The 19,948-nt window shown below is 42.1% G+C and overlaps 1 protein-coding gene across 6 annotated transcripts in view; it reads right to left on the bottom strand.

The window, feature by feature from the left end:
* The window catches only part of Dscam2 (Down syndrome cell adhesion molecule 2), an 89,236-nt gene that overhangs the window by 35,459 nt on the left and 33,829 nt on the right, over positions 1-19,948 (bottom strand). For all 6 annotated transcript variants that reach the window (XM_071787843.1, XM_071787847.1, XM_071787842.1 and 3 more), the window contains exons 2-3: positions 5,516-5,866; positions 2,255-2,419 (exon numbers count right to left, since the gene is read on the bottom strand). In XM_071787843.1, coding sequence (XP_071643944.1) covers positions 2,255-2,419; positions 5,516-5,866 — 516 coding nt within the window. The remainder of the gene's footprint in view (positions 1-2,254; positions 2,420-5,515; positions 5,867-19,948) is intronic.

Raw genomic sequence — 19,948 nt, 5'->3', positions numbered from 1 at the left:
GCGATCTGTGAGATAGATTCAAGTTCAAATTTACGTTGCTTTGCAAAAGCTATTTTTGTTTTATTTGAAATATCGATTAATAATTTAATAATATATTTAGTGGTGTTGACATAAGAGAGAATTCTTCGAAATAAAGAATTTTTATTGAAAGTAGAATAGAGATGAATCTAATCAGAATCAAATTTTAAAGTAGAGGTGCCAACTTTACATCCCCCCACGTACAAGAGGTTTGCTTGGTAACGTAAATCATCTCCCGCGGAAAAGATTATTCGCGGGAAAATAAATTTTCGCGGTTTCGCAACGAGATATACGTAAGGATTAAGTCGCGCCAGGAAGGTAAAACAATGGGAAACACGTGTTGCAATTATTTCATATATTCCATGTACACCGGACGCGTGATTCCACCGCGCCGGGGATTTTCGATGAAAACTTATAGCAACTTCTAACATAATTAAAATCCAGCTCTGTATTTAAATATATAAGCGATTTCTCGTTAATTTTCCATATTTATCATTATATTGAAAATTTCCTTCTCTATTTCATTATTGTGCAAATCAATGAGTCTAAATAAATGTTAAATTATATTATTCTATATTTTATTCTCACACATTTCTACATTTTTATATATCTGATGATTTTTATCTTTACAAATATCTAAATATTTCCCGATTTAAAGTTCACTACTATAGCTGGATCTTCAAATAATTTCGTTAATCCGGGCTCTCGCGGCTGCAAAGACTGATGCGAGCCCGGGAAACATTCCGGGCGGATTTTCGCGGATGTAGTAGCGCGGTGGCAATAGAGGGGGAAAAAAAAGGAATAATACGGATATAGCGACAATACGAGGCGATTTCAGTGTAGCCGCTGGAATACGCGGTGCTATACTGGAACTTCAACACTATGGCCATCGCCTACGAGAACGAAAATTTAATATCCGCCGCGGACGCCCACGATGAAATTTAATATCCACAATAATGCGGCATCTCCTTCCGCGGCTCGCGGTGCGGGATGCGCGAGTCGGGATTGTCGGGTTCATTAGTAGCTCGCAGAGATTAATCAGATTTGCTGTAAATGCGAGTCTGCCCCCAGAAAATTGCGTACAAGAGCGCGAGATAGAAAGCGTTGTACATAATTAAACATTTCGCGTACCGCGATTTGATTAGTGGTCGTAATTAGCAGTTGCTAAACGAAGAATACTATAGTTAAATATAAAACCCGTGTTTCTATCCGTGTATTTATATCGCGCGCGAATATAAATTCTTTCTCTCTCTCACAGAAGCATTACGATCTGCAAGATAATCTTTAATCGAAATCGATAATCGTAAAAGGTCTTATAATATTCACTCGGTATAATAATCTCATATTGCACGGGAAGATGTTTTTTCACGTCGTATCCACTATCGCGATTGCGTCGGTATCAGGTTGAACGTAATTCGCTGCACGTACAATACATGCCCGGCTCATGTACATAGCGATATACATATACATATGCGTGTCGCATCTATCGTGAATGGAACCGCGCACCCGGCTATAGGCTCCGGTCCGTCGAATGTAATATACCTAAACTACATAGACCATTCAGTCCACCTGACTTAGCGGACAATCTATTCAGAAGGCTGCCTTATCGCAACTGCCGCTCTTAGCTGCTCTAATGTCTCACGAACGAGCTCACTCAGCCGCGTAAGTGTATGCACAATTGTTATACGACCATAAAAGGGCAGATACTTTGTGTGCAAAACGCCTTCGCGCGCAAAAATATTGCAACTATTATAGGAAAATTATATAGGTCTGTAACTTTTTGTCGTGCTTGAAGTATTGAGAGATATGTATTTTGATAACAGATTCTGTAACAAATTGAAATCGAATTTTCCTTCAATTGCTTCAATTTTCATTAAACTCGTTAAACTCGAGAGAATTCCAATTCTCAAAAATCATGAAAATTAATTTAAAAAAAATTTTATTTTCGGTATGTTTTGGTTGACATATCTGATTTTGATATTAGGTATCCGTCTCAAAATACTACTCCTATACTCTTCGAAAAGAAGCTGGAACTCTAATCATAACTATATCGAAGAATTTTAAAGTAGAGCTGTGCCAACTTCATACACTCGTATGCGGATGTAAAAAGTTATGCATCTCGATTTTTTCAATTGGACTTTAGTTTTTTACGTCGCAATGCGCGTAAAATGTTGCGTTTTTATACAAACAAAGGAATGTGTGCACTCGTATGTAGATTTCCGTTATAAACATTTACCTCCTTGTAGCGAGGGATATATGTAGGACGAAGGTTCGTGCAGCCAGGATACGACGCGCACCAAATCTTTGACGTAGCTGGGTATGATGCAGCGTAATATTGCGGTGCATCCCCTCGATGCACCCCCCGTCACCTCCACTTCAACTTTGTATGCCTGAGCCACCACTGCAAACAGCAATAAAATCTCACATAAAGCCACATGTTCCAGCAATCTTGTACAAATTGTAAAACAATAGCTTACGTAGTAATTTCCGTTCGCGCATATATAAATTATTTCCTAAAAGAAATTAAAAAGAATGACATCCTATAATAAAATACTTTTATGTTTCGCGTGGTCTGTAATTGTTATGATAATTAGGATAATTACATATTAGCTTGCCTCTCGGTTCGCAATTACATTTTACTCTTAAAATTTCGTTATCCCGTACTCGATTTTTAAAAAGAAGAAATTAGTAGGCGCCGTAAAAAAATTACAAGTCGTCATTATGTCGGGTTAACAGCGTAACGAGACAGCGAACAAGGATTCTGTGTGTCTGCGTCTGTGTCTCTAATTGCCACCGTAATGAAAAAGCAATCGCAGTTACTCCGACAGTCTCGTTTTCAATTACATCGTCGCCGTTGCTACACCGTGAAAAGCACGTTGCCTTGTACACGGGTGTGTACGACACTATGTATATACACACAGGATGTCGCACACGTCGTTACGACGTAACCGTCGGGTGAATCTCGACGGCGGGGGATGCGTCGAGGCATGAGGCGACGCGAGCGTATAACGAACGTCTCACTCCTTCCTTCCTCTTCCTTTTCCCTTTCCTTTTTCGTCCAGCATCGCTCTCTCGCGCTCGAGAGGCATCGTACACTCATCCGGAGATTTTTATTTACGTGGAAATTCCAAGGGCGACGACCAGCTCCGCCACCGACGGTGCAGTCTGACAGGCCGACGTCGCGACGCCACGACGCGGAGGCTAAAGCCTCGGCTACGGGGCGTTCTGAATTTCTTCTCTGTATTCCTTCCGTACGCCCCCTTGAAGCTCCCGGACCGCACGAAGACATTGTCTCGCGTTTTTCTTCCTTTCAGCTTCCTGATTCCCGCTTTTCCCCGTTTCCACTCGTCCCGCTTTTTCGCATTTCTCGCGACTCGCGTGAGAAATGTCGCATTGAATTATGATATCATCACTCAAGGGTGTTATTAAAGAGAATTTTTGTATAAAATACCGCACACAATATGTGTACGTAGATATTATTTTGGAAACAGTGTTATTTGCTGTTTCTTGATTCTTCATGAAGATTATTCTTTGTGTACAAATTTTAGCAATTTTGTTATAATTAAATCTAATAAATTCAGGTATTTAACTGTACTATGATGAAATACTTGAAGAAGATTTATTTAAGTTGACATAAAGCGGTTCTGTGTTAAGCGGTGTCTATAATGAGAGTTTAAGGAGTAAGGATTTAAGCTTTAAATTTAAATCTTACTCCTTAAATTCTCATTATAGACACCGCTTAACATAGAACCGAAAAGCACTTTTAATTGTTACAAGAAAATGTCTATCATTTTATGTCAAATAAAATTTCTTTAAATGTTTTATTGAAGAAGTGTAAAAATATTAGATCTAATTATAAACAAAATTGCCGAAATTTTTACAACCTTATATGTTCATATGGATTTTTTTCTTATTTTAAAGTCCTGATTCGCCGTGCAACTATTTCGCACGTATATATGAAAACTTAAAGATTTCCGAGGTTCTCTATAATCGAACTTCAATTCTTCGCTTTCGAAATTATCACAAACGTGTTCGTAACTTTTGGCGCGAAATCGCTCGCGTAAAGCACGTCCGCTTCATCGAGCACGCGCGGGGAAAGAAATTTCTTCCGTTAAATCGAAAGAGAGAAAGAGAGAGAAAGAACTGAAAGTAAAGTTTTAATTAACGGTCACACGTCCAGGCCAGAACTTTATGGCCGCGAGGGGGTTAGTAGTTGGAAATCCTGAAAGCACCGGGTCGACCTCGCAGCTGCCACGGATTTGCATTCAGATTGCATTTTTTTTTAAGAGGTAATTACACTGCGCGACCAGAAGGGAACCTACGCGCATCTCATCTGCATCGGTCGGTGCTCGGCAAGCCTCGTTCGGTTCTAACGCCTGTTTCACACTGATTCTCTTTCGCAATTGGCATTTCTTTCCCGTACAAGCAATTGGATTGCATACATATTTGAAAACTATCGTTTAGAGGAGTGTTTCTTGCGGTATAAAAGCGGCTTTATACAGAATAGTATGGCTATAAGAAAGTATTGCTTCTGATTGATTAAAACAGTTACACGAATTGTCTTCCGTTAAAGTTCTCTTAATAATCCACGATAGGGAACATAATTTTACAGATTATGAAAGTGCGTTTGAATAGTTTTAGAAAGAGTATCAAATCACACTCTCGGATATCTTTTTAAACAAGAAATACGATAAGTGCGTCTAATCATGAGAAGAAATTATCAGAATTATTTTTTATATTTATTTTATACGTATTTAACGGGTTTTGTTTCATTCAAGTCCAATCGCCAAATATTTCTTAACCAAATGGAAGCGTGCCATGTGTACAGCCAAATTCCTTTATACAAGGCATTGCGAGGTTTTGCGGCTCTCCCAATTGCATTCGGACGTACACAGCAGCGCGAGTGTTCGCTGTTCCGATTACGGCCCGTGTAAAACCGGCCCATCCACGTTTCCGCGTTTTATCACACGCGAGAGGCGACCCGCGCATCCGTCGCAATTACTGTTGACTCGCGCCAAATATCCGCGGCATTCGCGTAATCCGCTTAATAGACTTTTCCAATGGTCCGGTGCGCGGCGGCCGCGGACGGAGCTCTAATATGACAGCCATCCCGATTACGCGCTTGCCGTTCCTTAATTAAAGGATACCTCGGTAAATAACGGATGTAATTGCGCGGGCACTCACGTTGTATGTAACGCGATAAAACGTTTGCGAGTTTTTTAAATGATAATAGGACTTGCACAACAAATAGATAAATTAAAAAGGATCGGCAAAGCAATTTGCTCCACAAAGCTATTAATTTTGTTCTAACTTTTCCTTTGTAACATTTATACTTTATATTTAATGTATCTTGAAACGTAATTATACTAATTATATTTTTATAAATTAAATTCTAAAATATAATCGAACATATTTTTGGCTAATATTTCATAAAGAGTTTGAAAATGTTTCCTCTTTAGTATTTTGCTTTTCATGCATCGATATGAGTCTCGCTTACCCGCTCTGACTTGTACATCGCGACTGAGCACTCTGCCGACGGTGTTGCTCGCCACGCATCTGTACGCGGCGCTATGAACGTCCTGCCGATAGGCCGCGGCCGGAAATGGCAGGAGCACCAGGGTGCCGTTTCTGAGTACTCTTCGCACGCCCGACACATCATTCACCGGATGCCCGTCCGCGGTGGACCAGTCGATGTTGGGCGGCGGACTTCCGGAAGCCGTGCAGTCCAACCAGGCGCCGCTGGAATTCGAGAATTCGATTCTCGACGGCGGTTCCAGCACAAAGCTGGGGCCGCGTAGGTGCGCGTCGAAGCCGTGCCCGCCTGCGGACGTTACTACAGCAGCTGCACCTGCACAGAAAACCATATTCCTTTATGAAGAGATAAACTTATGATATAGAATAATGATTCTTCATGTTCTATAACTGCGTTTCTTTTAAATAGACATTGGTCACAAGAACTTGAAATTAAATACGTTAAAAATTTACTATTATATTAAAAGTATGAGTATATTTTATTTATGTCTATTTTATTACGACGCAAAAAGAACAAGTTTCACGAATAAATATCTTTTTGCGTGTATATTATAAATTATACGAGTATGTTATAAATATTAAATTTCTACCAAAACTTTCCTAAAAACGCAGGGTATAGATAGAGACTTCAAAGTTTGGAGCACTTTTGGATAAGCCGTTAATAGACAGATTCAATACAACATAATAGATATTGTGTTCACAACGCGACACATGTCGCGTCGAAACGTATCGTAGGGTAGCATCAGGGGAACATGCGGGGAAGCGAGGGGTATCACATTGACGGCCAGTCGTATTAGGTGGAAAATAGTTTGACAAGTTCCAAAGTGGATTAATCGACGTGCTTAGTACGCCCCGGCGCACGGCGCGGCGTCGCCCGGTCGAACGATGCTGCTGCGGCGATGCAACTAATACGTCGGGCAAGTTATTCTCTTCGGAGTGGTGCGCGCGCGAGACACTCACTTCTCGGCGTAAATGCTTTGATCGAGGGCGTGAAAGCACGAGTCAGCAACTACCTACTTGCCGGCTCTTGTATCGTTAGCGCAGTTAATAACTCCCCGCCCGCAGGCTTGCATCTCTCGTGTCAATGTTGCGACGAAATTTGCGAGCCATGGGAGTATGGGAGCCGCAATAAATTTCGGGCCCCGTTCGCCTGCTTAGCCTATACGTAGCTTCGTGTTCGCGCTTAAAGTTAACTCGCTAAAGTTAACTGTTATTATGCTACAACTCCGCGAACAGTGCCCTACCACCTAAACATTTCTTCTAAACAACGTTACAGCTCACGCTCTTCTATAAACTTATTGTTAGTTACCCCACTACCAACTTTTTACTTATGTAATTAATATATTTGCATGGAACGTGTCTAATTTTTACGACACATTAATTTTGCAATTGGTATTTAGCACCACAAATACTAAATTGTTAAACAAAAAAAATTCTGATAGTTTCTCCTCTCCATTATAAATATCAGTTTTTTGTTTGGAAAAATTCCTGAGATTTCGCGACTCGGGATTCTTTCTGAGATTATTATTTGAATGTATTTTTATATTCTCTGCAATATTATGCCATCATGAGTTATTGGAAATCTATAATATATATTAGAATGATGGTTATTATTATACAATGGTTTTAGTCGATTAAAAGTATCTGTATATTTTTTACAGCCGCATACTTATTGTTTTCTATAAAATTGTTTCATATTGCGATTGAAATACTTCTCTAAACAATATAGGTTTAGTAACAAATTTTTTTTTATCTATAAAATTCACATTGCCGTTTTTAAAACGTATCACTTGTGATTTAAATGGAAGCTGGAAAAAGTCAAGAGAAACAGCTAATTGCGCTGATTTACGATGCCCGACGGATCGCAGACGGCCGGATAAATGAAATGGTGCCCCTTTCTTTCGCCCCCGATATTGCCGAGGTGTTTCGTGCACGTTGTTTGCGACACAGGGCGCGGGAATCGGGAAAACGCGAAACTCATAACGACATTCGCGCGGGGTGCCCGACGTAACTCGTTTATAACTACGTTCGAGAGGGAAATGCACGCTCGTTTCGGCCGAAATTTCGTAATGCCGTCGCGCGCGCGTTGCACGCGCGCGGCATACAAAACACGAAGTATGCAAATCCTCGGTGCGCGCGCGAGTGAGAGAGAGAGAATTGAAATCCTCCATCGTGGTGTCCGGCAATTATGCTCGCCGTCACACCAGCCGGCTTCCGGAATTGTGTCTCTCTCTCTCGCGCGCGCGCGCTACTTAATTACTAATTCCGCGCGAGTATCACACCGACGTTCTCGAGCGGAATTCCGCGCGTCGCGTAGCTCGAGCGACATCGTGCCGATTTCCGAAGGCGTCGCACTGACCGCCTTAATTGGCAGAAAATTAATTACACGTTATATGCACGCCATGTTTAACGTCATTAACTAAAAATTCAAACGGACGAGTTTTATCAATTGAATGTCACTCTGTGACTTTCACGACATTTGGATTATAATTTTACTTTTATGATAATGTATAGTATATATTACACATATATACATCCATATATAACATATATCTATATATGTACGTATATTTGTAGAATAAAATATATTTTTAAAATACTTTCACGTTTATCCGATTCATCGCAGTATTGATTTCTACGCTTGTCGTGATTTCACGGAGGTTTTTCGAGATATCTACAAATGTCACTGCGTGCTTTATTTGCGCGCGTCGGATTCGCGTCAACATCCCTTTATGACGCACCCTCGAGGAGATTTACCTATCGACGTGGAAAATCGAGGAACCGAAGGAGGCGGCCGCGTCGAGCGGGTGCAAGATTGAACATGCCGGTCGGTGCTCAAAGTGACTGGCCGTCATGAGAGCATGCGACAGAGATAGATAAAACTGAGTAGCGAATAGGGGACATAACGGAAGTCGGATACAGGAGCGGGTGATGAGATAGAGAGCGAAATAGAGAGCGAGAGCGAGAAAGAGAGAGAAGAAGGGTACGCAGGTGTCGGTGGGTAATAGCTCCCTATTACCATAACGCTTGGCTAAGCCGGCTAATCGGTTCCGTTTATGCCGACCGGCAAATTATTATTAATCGCATTGCGCTCGCGGATTACCGTTTATATGCGTCTATGGCACGGTGGCATTTGCACTTCGCGCCGAGCGTCGCATGGGCTTTTAGCGTCGCGTATTTACCCGTGCATGCCTAATCTTTCGACGAACTACATATTGACAGGGATGCTGAAATGTGTATAGGACGTTTTTAAACTTTTTGAATTTTGCATGATCCAAATATATTATTTTTTAAAGTCTGATGCTACTTGTATATTTTCCTACGTAAACACAAGCATCAAGCGATTTATTTAATATTTTAATCCATTATTTCCGTTTGCCAGTGAGACTATTTTGATTACGTTTTAATTTCGTTATTTGAATATAATTAAATTATTATATGATATTTACACAGGTTATTACGATCCAGTTATCGCGAAACAATTGATGCGTAAAATAGATGTACTATTCAATGAATATTTATTTTTGTGATATAGTATATATATAATTCGGTATAATTACATTTTTTAACAAACGTAAAAACACGATGCCATTCGATTTTAATTATTATATATAAATTGAAACTCACAAAGGGAGTTACTTTTTCGATTTGAGTTAATTGTTATTCGCTGATAATTTTGTCAGCGATTACACGATTCTGAAATTTTTTTTACGTTGGAAGACATTTTGGAGTAATTTAGATACGAGAAATCTTATAGTTTCTTTCTCTTAGGGATTCTTTCGAGGTCTCAGGTCAGCTTCCGAAATCCGAACACAGGCGGGATTTCTATCATTCCCCCGGACCCTCGATCTCTGGAAGCATTCGAATCGGTGGTGGTTCGGATTCGGTAAAAGGAGCTCATGCTACAAACCAGGAATCAATAGGCGGAACAAACTGTGTAGATGGGTAGAGGTCTCCGGTAAGATTGAATTTGCACTCTGCCTCTCCGAGTCCTCGACGAGGGGTGAATCTCGTGAATCTCGGAGAAAAGGTGGAGGGATAACGTCGGGGCTCGATAAGAGTCCAGGGTCTCGCGACGACGTTTCCTTCTCTCAGGAACTTCCATGTTCTCCTCTTCATTCTCTCTCGCTTTCTCTTTCTCTCTCTCTCCTCCTCTCGAAAGAGCTCCCGATGTTTGCTCTACTTATCAAGACGACAATTATTTGATCCGGCTAGTGAAACGTATCCCTCGAATCTTCCCCTCGTTTTCGTAGTACTTTTCCTTCCGTTCACTAGCATTCCAGAATGATTCATCAGAACTTAATTTTGTGAGTTTTTGCGGACCCTTAATTTTTCTTTGTCGAAAATGATTCGGCGGGTTTCTGTTCGTATATTGATGTGATTAATGATATGACTTCGTAAGATTGTAGTAATGTTGCAAATAGTCGTTAAAATAAATATAGTTTCATAAAATCTATGAGAGATTTTAAAGGTATAAAGACACAACAATGCTGAAAATACAAGGAAATAATTAGTAGCATCTTTATTTTTCAACATTGCAATTTATTATTGCTAACCGAACTTCTCATGTGTTATAGAAAGAAAGTAGTTTTAACGTGAAAAATCTAGCAGACCGTTCGATTTCCCGTTAGGACATAACGGACAGGAATAACAGACTAAAGACGACATCGATACCCGCGGGAAGTCGAGAAGTCGATAGAATCGGTGATAGCTCGAGATACAAAGAGGGAAGGAGGGAAGGACGGAGAGGCGCGATGGACGAACGAGTCGTTTTGCGAACCACTTTACTCCCGTGCAAGTCGCAGTCGAAGACGGCAACAAGTTGGGAAAGTTATTTAGACGCCTCGGAACGAGACGGAGATCACTTCTCTGAAAAACTATGGCCGTGCAGGGACACACGGGCAATTTTCCAATTCGTGCGAAAAGTTTCCGCGGCGGGCAACAAGTTGGGAAAGTTTCGCCATGGCGCTCGCCCGGGGGAACGCTTCCGCGGGCCATTTCAAAAACTGTCGAACGACTAATCTTATGGCTTCTAGCGAGAGAGCGCGAATTCGCCGTGAAACTTCGGCCGGACGGCGAACCGGAATCCGAAGTCCGCAACTTTTACGCGAATTCGCCGCGAGAAGTTCCGGATTGCTTGGATAAGCGGGTTAGACCGAGCATTGGACAGGCAACATCTCGGAGGTTCATCTCGCAAGAGTATTTTTATCTTATTTTATACTAGTACGGTGTATCTTCGCGCGTTCTTATTTTGAAGAAAGATCTATCTTAGTAGGGCATTTCTGTAGAGAACAAGAGGGATATATTTATTGTATATGTTTCTGCTATACATATATGTCATTTTTACATTTTACGTGGACATTTTTCCATTTCTCTATACCATATTTCTTTGACGTCTGCAAAATATAACTTCTTTTGGTCCCTCTCATATGATGTCCATCCACGAACCTCTATATACCCATCTTTCTTCTTGTGTCCGTAACATGTTAATTCTGTGTACTTTGTTTTTGTAATCCCTATTGAGCTATTTAATTTGCGGGATGTAAAACTTCGTAAATAACTTATAGACGTGCGCTACTTGTTCTTTAATTTCTGCAAGATGGAGGGCCAGCTCAACAGTGTTCTCGTAGATTCTATTTTCTATTTTTATTTCTTTGTATCATTTTATTTTTATTGTTATTTATGCCACATATACACACATACACATGGTTTCTTCAAACGTATCCTTACTATCAAATAGTTTACGGTACTCTTTTTTTGTAACTTTTCGATACATGCGAACTGCGAACGAACCGTAAATTTATAATATGTCGCCAACAACGACACAGTATCGTTCCTGAGGTTCTCCGTCAGTTGCATTTTTGCTGGAAGGATGCAAGAAGGCTCTCGCACCATCCACCCTTCGCGTCACCTCGCGCGAGGGGGAGGAGGACGGCTCCCCGGGGATGGTGTCGACTTCGCGAAGGCGTTGGTCCTTTCAATTTCGCGAATAGAAGACGGGCGACGAGGAGAAAGACGGGTGGAGTGATTGTTGGAAATATGAGAGAAACTTTCAACCTCTCGCACAGCAAGCAAGCTCTAGCAACTCCGCCTCCTACGCCGTTAAGGCGAGCTCGCTTTTTCCACTCTGGCCTTCTCTCGCGCGCTCCTCCTTCTCCTCTTTCCCCTTCGTCCTTCTCTCTTGTCTTCCGGCTCGCATGTAGTCTTCGCACAAGTGCTTCGCAGCGTAACCTCTTCGCCATTTTAAAGCGTTCTGAAAGCCCGCTTGCGCGCAACCGAGTTTTTGGAACAAAAACGCGCTTTTCTCTCGCGGCTCTTCTCGCCCAACTTGGTCGGGCTTCCTATTTTTCTCTTCCTCCTCGTTCGCCAAAATTCATTTCACGTCATTCTTTTCTCGTGTCTTTTTGCCTCTACATTGTGGTTATTCGTCAAGACATCCCTCTTAATTTTAATGCGGCGCAGAAATCGCAAAGTTATCGTTGCTCGAACAAACTTCATCGAACTCCCGTGCTAAAGTTGAAATTATATAGAGGAAGCAAATACAAATACTAATTTTAAGGTGTGATTTGTCAAAAATCTCATTTTGTAACACTCGAATATAAACGAAAGAAAAATTCTCTTAATCTGATACTTTATAAAGTTAATGTTAATTGTCATTAGATGTTCTAACATTTTATCATAAATATTGATATATTTTATAATGAAATTTTTGCTCGTATTTTTGAATTTTTCTTTCATAAAATACATTTTAAGCAAGATCAGGAATTAGCAAATTACAAATGGCACGCACTTTTACCGGGCATCGAGGATAAATCCCGGATTCTGTTTGGATCAGGGAGATGGATGGAAAAAACGCGAGGCACGTTTCACGCTTGCAGGAGGTTTGCTCGTATTACGAGGGAGAAGTCCGTACACGTTCTCTCCGTCTTTTTTCCTATGCTGAAGCGTCGGTCGCGGGAGTGACGGTGGTAATACCGGGACAGTCGGAGGGTTGAACGCGGCGCGAGAGCGGGACCGGGACAGGTGCAAGGATATACGCCCGCCGGGAACAATGAGCGCAATCAATGCTGCACGGCGCCCCTCCGACGTCAATCAAACGGCCGGCGAGTACGCGCCACTACCCCATTGGCCCCGATTGCCTTTTGTCGCCCTTTAGTGTCCGCTACAGCCACTACAGGGGCTGGGGAGAGGGAAAAGCTGCAGACAGAGAGAGATAGAGAGGGAGGGGAGGGCACGTAGTAGCAAGTACAGGGATGAAACGGAAGCGGTGAATCCGGCGGAGAAGAGAGAAGGGATGCTGCGAGAGGGTACGCAAAGAGGAGAGAAATGCGCCGCGTTGCATACCGAATGTGGCAAATTCCTGCCGAATACTCTCGCAGTTGCGACACGTGCATTGCGGGAGAGGGTGGAGGGAACGAGATCGGTGCGCGACCTAATTTCGGGGGCTTGCTAATCCTCGCACCTCGCCCACTCTCCATGTCGCATGTCCGTCTCGTGTCCGTCCGTCGCGTCGTCGGTAAGCTATCCTCGAAATTGCACACACGCATGCATGCGTATGCACGTATGAGACGTATTGCACGCCGACTTCGGGATATTCGCGCGCGGTGAGATCTTGACGTGAGAGCGATGCCAGAACGGATAGATCCGAAGTGAGAAACAGACGTGTCTCTTTGATAATTGTTATTTAATTGTTGATAATGTAATTGATTTAATTATTTTGAAATTATTTTAGCAAATTATTATCTGACAATGAATTAAATTTTATTCTATAACATTTTGTTCTTTTATTATTTTTAAGACAAAGAATCGAAACTGATAAGAGAAATATAAAAAATATGAAATGCAAGCCTTTTTTATACTAAAAAAACATTTTTTATTCTTTTATATGTATATTTCTTATTATACAATGTTAGAGACATCTCTGAATATTGATACGCTATAACTTTACTTTATACATAGTTTATATAATTTTTTATATACTAATGCTTATAAATCTGGAAGTTTAGTTTCTGGTTTTGGCTATCAGTCTTTTCGAAATATTTTCTATATCCGTTTCTAGATACGAGCGCATTCATCTTTGTTGTATATTATTATTCCGGTCAGGCTTGATTGTTGACCAGGTAATCACACATACACACACACACACACACACCAATAGCTCGTGTAGTACCCACCGTGTTCTTTGATGCGTTTCCGTCCAGCGAAACCATTGCCAGACGTACGTCGCGTCGGTCCAGGGGAGGGAAAAGGAGGGCAAGGGACGGTTTAAAGCCGCGCGGATATTCGGCATCCAGCGTCGCGTAGTTGCATTACGCGCAGTGCAGTTGCAGCTTTAATAATCCGGCTTGACAATTGTGTCTAGCTTCATTCATGTAGCGGCCATGTAGCGTTCATAATCTGGGAGCTGGTATGTTAATCACGGTGCTTCTGTTCTCTGCGTTCGAGAGAAATTAGAGTGCTTTATACCGAGTGGTCGAAAAAAAAATCAACGACGAGATTTGCGATTCAACGAGTATCTTTTACCACTGAATTTTTAACCAATTTAATTTTCAGATCAATAAGAAGGTGTGATTTTTATAATTTTATTGTGGGCTATACACATTATTAGCGCTATTGATTGATCGTCAATTCGTAAACAAGAGAAGCAGATTATGCGTCCGCACGTTTATCCAAACACCCGCATGCTGCGGCAGCGAAACGCCAGCACTGTCCTGTTTGGAGCCGGACAGAGCGTGTTTGTGCCGAGTAACACGAACCGCGGTTGTGTTGCTGTGGTATAATAATTATACTTCGTTATTGATCACATACCAGATTCTGCAGTAATGATCCGAAGGGGCCGAGGTCCAATTTAGAATCATCACAATACGGGTGTCGGCTTACATTTCTCGTTAGCGATGCATCATTATGTAGTGCACTGGAGATGCTGCCGGTATAATATTTATATTGACGAGTGCCAAAATTGCACGTCAGAGCAATGCATTGATATATTATAGGATTTTCGTATTTAGAGATCAGATGTTCGAAGCTCGAAGCTCCGTTTGTGTGATTAATCAATATCACATACCCTACTTTAAACAGAATCTCATAAATAAAGTGTGTTTAGTTTTCAAAAAATTGGTAGTAAAAATAGGGATAATGAGGATTAATTATTTTACTTGAAATAAAATCAGAAACACGTTGTCAATATACTCCCCTCTCCTCCCCCCACACACACGCACGCGTGCACGTATACATATAAGCGTGTTCAAATAGTCATCTATTCCATTATAGTTAATTATAAATTGAAGTCAAAATTCAATATTAACAATATGTTGCATTGTATATGTTTCTCGATAATAGCTGTTTATACGATGGTAAATTCTAATTCATCGGTCAACGCATCGTCCCCTTTAAATGCGACCTGATGTTTCCGCGTGTATCGAGTTAGGGAGATAGATTTTCGCCAAGTTTATCGCTTTCGGCGGCTCGAGGAGCGCCCTACGCTTGTCGTATGAGATATTACAAGGGAGGATTTACGTTTGCGCGGAGGACTATCGGAGGACGAGAGCAAGGTGGACTAAAGCAGGCAGGATACGAGAGGACACCGATGATTTCCCAGGGGCTCGCGTCTACCTCCTCATCCTCCATCGTCAACGTCGTTCTCCTGATGCTATTTCTTCCCCCTCTTCCTTATCCCCCCCGAGCGTATCTTATATCTTAGGCAGTACAGTCGTTATTCTTTCTTCCTCTCCATCGGACTCGTCGACGCGTTTCATTAGTCTACGTGAATTTCAATAGTCGCTCAACAAAAGCTCGAGGGCAGAAGACTAAAGCTGAGAGAAAGAGAGAGGAGTTTCTTGCTAACAAAATTGGTGATGAAACTTGTATTAGGAGAACATCGCATATTATGATACGGAACATGATATTCAATACGTATTTAACAAGTAAAATATTATATTAATACATTGGATATCTTAGAATTATATCTGAAATACGCGTAATAATTCTATATCAAATATGTAAAGTTTCATATTAATATAGGAGTGTTTCAGAACCGCCAGAAACGCGCTAAGTAACCAGCCCCCGGCGTATTTCGAGGGAAGCGGTTCTTACGTGCCGCGCTCTTTTACCCCTGTAGCTTCCGCTCACGTAGGCGGAATAAATTCGAGCGGTTATACGAATGAGGAGCGAGGGATATTTTATACGACGCATAAAATTGCGGCCGATGTCGTCAATTTGTTTTTCGCCTAACTCTTCCTCCCCCGCATCCTCTTCTCGTTTGTCTTCCTCTCTTTTCTTTTTCTTTTTTTGCCTCTTTCGTGCGGTACCGTTTAGCTCCGGAAGTCGCGCGGCTTTATCGCGCCTCGGACGGAAAACGCCCACCGCGTGCCGCTGTCCTTTCTCGTTTTCCTCAGGAAAACCTCCCGTCGCACCTGCGAGGGTCTTATCTCGAAGTTGCAGGCGCATCTTGGATACAACGCGTCTTGGGGGGCGTTCTCTCGGGACTACCCCATTCCCCGTTCCCTCCCGCCTGTTTGGAGGATATGCAATGCACTATGCAATACCGTGCGTTTCGAGGAAACTTCTAAGCAGGTTTTCGCTTGCATTTTGCACGTATCCCCGGTGCTTCGCGCGTCGGAATGATTGCACCGACAAAACACGCGCTACGTGTATATACACGCTTGTTTTACCCGTCTGATTTTACACAATATTTCTCTCTTGGTTATTCCTATTTACGTAAAATTGGCCAGTATTGCCGATACTATTGCAAAATGTAAAATAAGTTGTAGGAATATTTTATTGCGATACCTACTACAACGTTTTCATGTGTATCCTATTTTGGTCGGCGTAAAATGTCGATTTGTTTTTCGTATCCTGTGAATAATATGCAATGATGTAGTTATTTTAGCATTTCTAGCTTTTCCTCAGTATTACTTTTTGTATTACGAGTTAAACGAGTTTTAACGTTACAGTATTACAAGTTATTTTAACATTACGCTATTTTCTAATTAAAGAAAGTTAAAGTGCGAGCTGCAAACCTGATGTGATTTACATATTGAAATTTCGTTTTGCTGCAACTCTTTTTGCCCCCTCTTTTATCAATTATATTTTGCATGCAGCTTATAGCTATTATAGATTTTATTTTTACATACAGTGCGACGTTAGAAACGATGCCTCTTTATAATTCTACCCAGCGTGATTCAATTATTTATACGTTTGAATGCGAACAGTCTGCTCGCGATCTATCGCGACATATATTCGACATGTATTTTTGTCTGTCGGTTTTGTGCGCTTGTCCGAGCGCTAAAAACTTCCACTGACGGGAATTCGATACGAGCAAGACGTACTACAGACCGGCGTGTGAATCTCAAGAAATATAGGTCACTGTCTCCGAAATGCGCGCCGGCTGTATCAATTTCGCCGGGCGTTCGCCGCGCGCCATTACTTTTGCACAACTGTATCGCCGTTACTTTTGCATACGGTATACCGAGTCGTATAACGTATGCACTAGTATATACCGTTGCGGAAAGAGAGAGAGAGAGAGAGAGTCCTGGACATTTTACCATGCGCTCCGCCTGGGTTTGTAAATTTCTTTATACGCGTGCACACCGTTCATCTGGATATTTTAGAGAGCCGCATTCGCCCCGAAGACTTGCGCGCGGAGAGAAAACTTTGTGTGTTCCGTTCTTTGAATTACCTTCTTCATCAAATCGTATGTCTGCGCTCGCGCCGCTCGTTTTCTTCGACCAAAGAAGCGGACGGTCACTACTCTATTGAGCCGGGTGCTTCCTTCTACGCCATTGCATTCTCGGTTCACTCTCTCGCACCCTCTACATCTATTACACCTGCAGCCGCTTATCTCGAGACTCCAGGCGCGCCTAACGTGAATTTCTCTCTCTCTCTCTCTCCTTCGTCTTTCTCCGTCTCCCTTTCCGTTCTCTCGCTAATCTCCCGGAGGGGCGTAAATTTCGCAAGCCAATCGTTCGTGGCACGAGTTAACGTAGATAACGTCTGCGTAAATGTTCTTTGATGGTGGCTTGATAAGGCCTTTCGAGTAAAACGATGTAGGCTTGATAAGGCCTTACGAGTAAAACGATGTAGGCTTGACAAATAATTTATTTCTGATGAAATGGAGTATGAAATTGGAATATCACATAAATTGTCTCGATACGTTTCGCATCTTTTGAATTCCAATCGCGAACAGGATTTATATGTATTATATTCAATTGACGATTTTCTTTATTTTTATGTAAATATATGCACTATAAATTTTCAAAAGGGAAACAGATTACATCGTCGTTTTGTTCGTTCTCTATCGCGATCGATGTCGTGACAGATAACGACTTTGACAAACACGTGTAAGAGTTAGCTTTTCGCGTAGATGACCCAGCGCGATAGCTTTTCGCCTTAACAACGTCTACGCTCTGTAATAAGGCGTCAGATATGGGGACACTGACACGACACGGCTCGCCGTCGTTTCCTTATTACTCGTTTAAGTACCGGCTCTGAACTTCGTGAGACAGCGTTATACGTTCATTTCTTGTTACTATTTAATACTACTTTATGATGACCATCTTTAGAATCTATAACTCGATATTTTCAAAGATTACGTCTAGTACGCTATTCTTTTTTATTTCTTAGCGTCACGTTCGTACCGCATACCAATATTGATCGAGTTAAGGGTGAGTCATAAGCGCGTTTTACGCAAATATAACGACGCGTATAGGACATGGGCAAGTTCGTATTACGGAGTTATGAGTCTGATGGACAGGACGGGATAAAAGTTTATACCACCCCAATTGAATTGACGTGGTGTGCTCCGGAAGTGTGCGTCGGTAGAGATAGGCAGTGAGACACGGAAGTGACAGTACCCCGGGCCCGTCCACCCGCGTTATTTGTAACGTGAAACACAGGACGACATATCGCGAGAATGTTTCTCGTGAAAATATGTCGCGCGAATTTTTTGCGAGCTATGATTTTTACTCTTTTGGCCGGATACTGGCGGAAAAATATTATTTTTTAGGGAGATCGAGACGAGGGAATACCATTTTTTTTCCGCGCGAAAGAATTTCACCGACGTGAAATATTTTTACGTATTCATATTGCGCGCGAGAATAGTCCGCGAATAAATATAATTAATTTCGATGACGCTGCACGAATCGATAAACGGTTGATAAAAGCTACTCGCATTACGATTTAAATATTTAATTAAAGCTATTACGCGTTAATCGCGTAATAGCTTTATTTCTCGCACTTTAATAATTCCTCTTGCTTGCGCGAGACGCATATTTTCATTATATTCTCGTGTCTCTCGATACGAAACACTACGGCGCGGTGGTTCGATGTATCGGTTCGATGCGACCGCCGGAATTTCAGTTCATCGAAAGCGACCCGGAATTTCGCCGAATGATTACGAAACTCCGGGTAACACCCCTATACATAGTGCAGACTGCGTTTCGTTCCGCCGTGAATTCTCGGTTAAAACTCCCGGTGCAAGGTGCACCGGACTGCAATTCCTGATGGTATTCCCCGCTCTTTTCCCATCTATCTTTATCTAACTGATAGACGATGTGGGTGGGTGTTATACGTATATAGATAACGATATAGATAACGAATAACGATATAGATAACGAATAACGATATTAAATACAACAATACCGTAATACAAAATACACTGAATGTTTCTGCAGTGGTCTAACTTAAATTGCTAATATTCGTAATCGGGGCATGCTACACTTATTTATCCTTGTCGCGAACCTTCCCCGAGAATAAATTTAGCCGCTACCCCATCTCCCGTTTCCCTTTTGCGAGCGGAAAACGAAGGCGAAGGAAGAAGAGCAGTAAACTAGAACTTCATCGGCGTAACGATAATGGGACGCGACGACGCCGGAGGAAAACAATATGTAAATCGTTCGGTGCATCCCAATCAAAGTCGGAATCCGCGGTGCGCCGGCGAGCTTCCGCGCCTGCCTAACGACGCAATCTAAATTCCGAAGGCTTGTCTCGAAGTGTGCCAGGGTATATGTATATCGTTGACTGGATGGAGAAAATCCGTCGTTGCGGCACGAAGGAAGGGCTGAAAGAAGAAAAAGGGGCGGGAGGAAATGATTTCCAGGAGGGCTGAGAGAGTCGCATCGGGACGGGAATGCATGCCGTTTCGTCCGTCTATATACCTACAGCGACTCCGCTAACTTCAACGACGATAGTGTCTTTTTGGTCCGCGCCGTCGTGACGCAAGTTCCCGCGTCCGCTCGAATAAGAATCGGGTTTTATGGAAACGCGGAACTCGTGTATTCGCGAGCAAGAAAAAGGTGGAGAAAGAGTGGAGAAGCTCGGCTTCAATTCTGGTCTTCGGGAATAATACCGAGATGTTCGACAAATTACATGCGCCGGTGAGAGAAAGCGGGAATCAGCGCGA

Source organism: Temnothorax longispinosus, chromosome 9 (genome assembly GCF_030848805.1).
Source record: "Temnothorax longispinosus isolate EJ_2023e chromosome 9, Tlon_JGU_v1, whole genome shotgun sequence".
NCBI lineage: Eukaryota > Metazoa > Arthropoda > Insecta > Hymenoptera > Formicidae > Temnothorax > Temnothorax longispinosus.
Note: the sequence above shows the minus strand (reverse complement) of the source record. Positions and strands in the feature narration are given on the sequence as shown.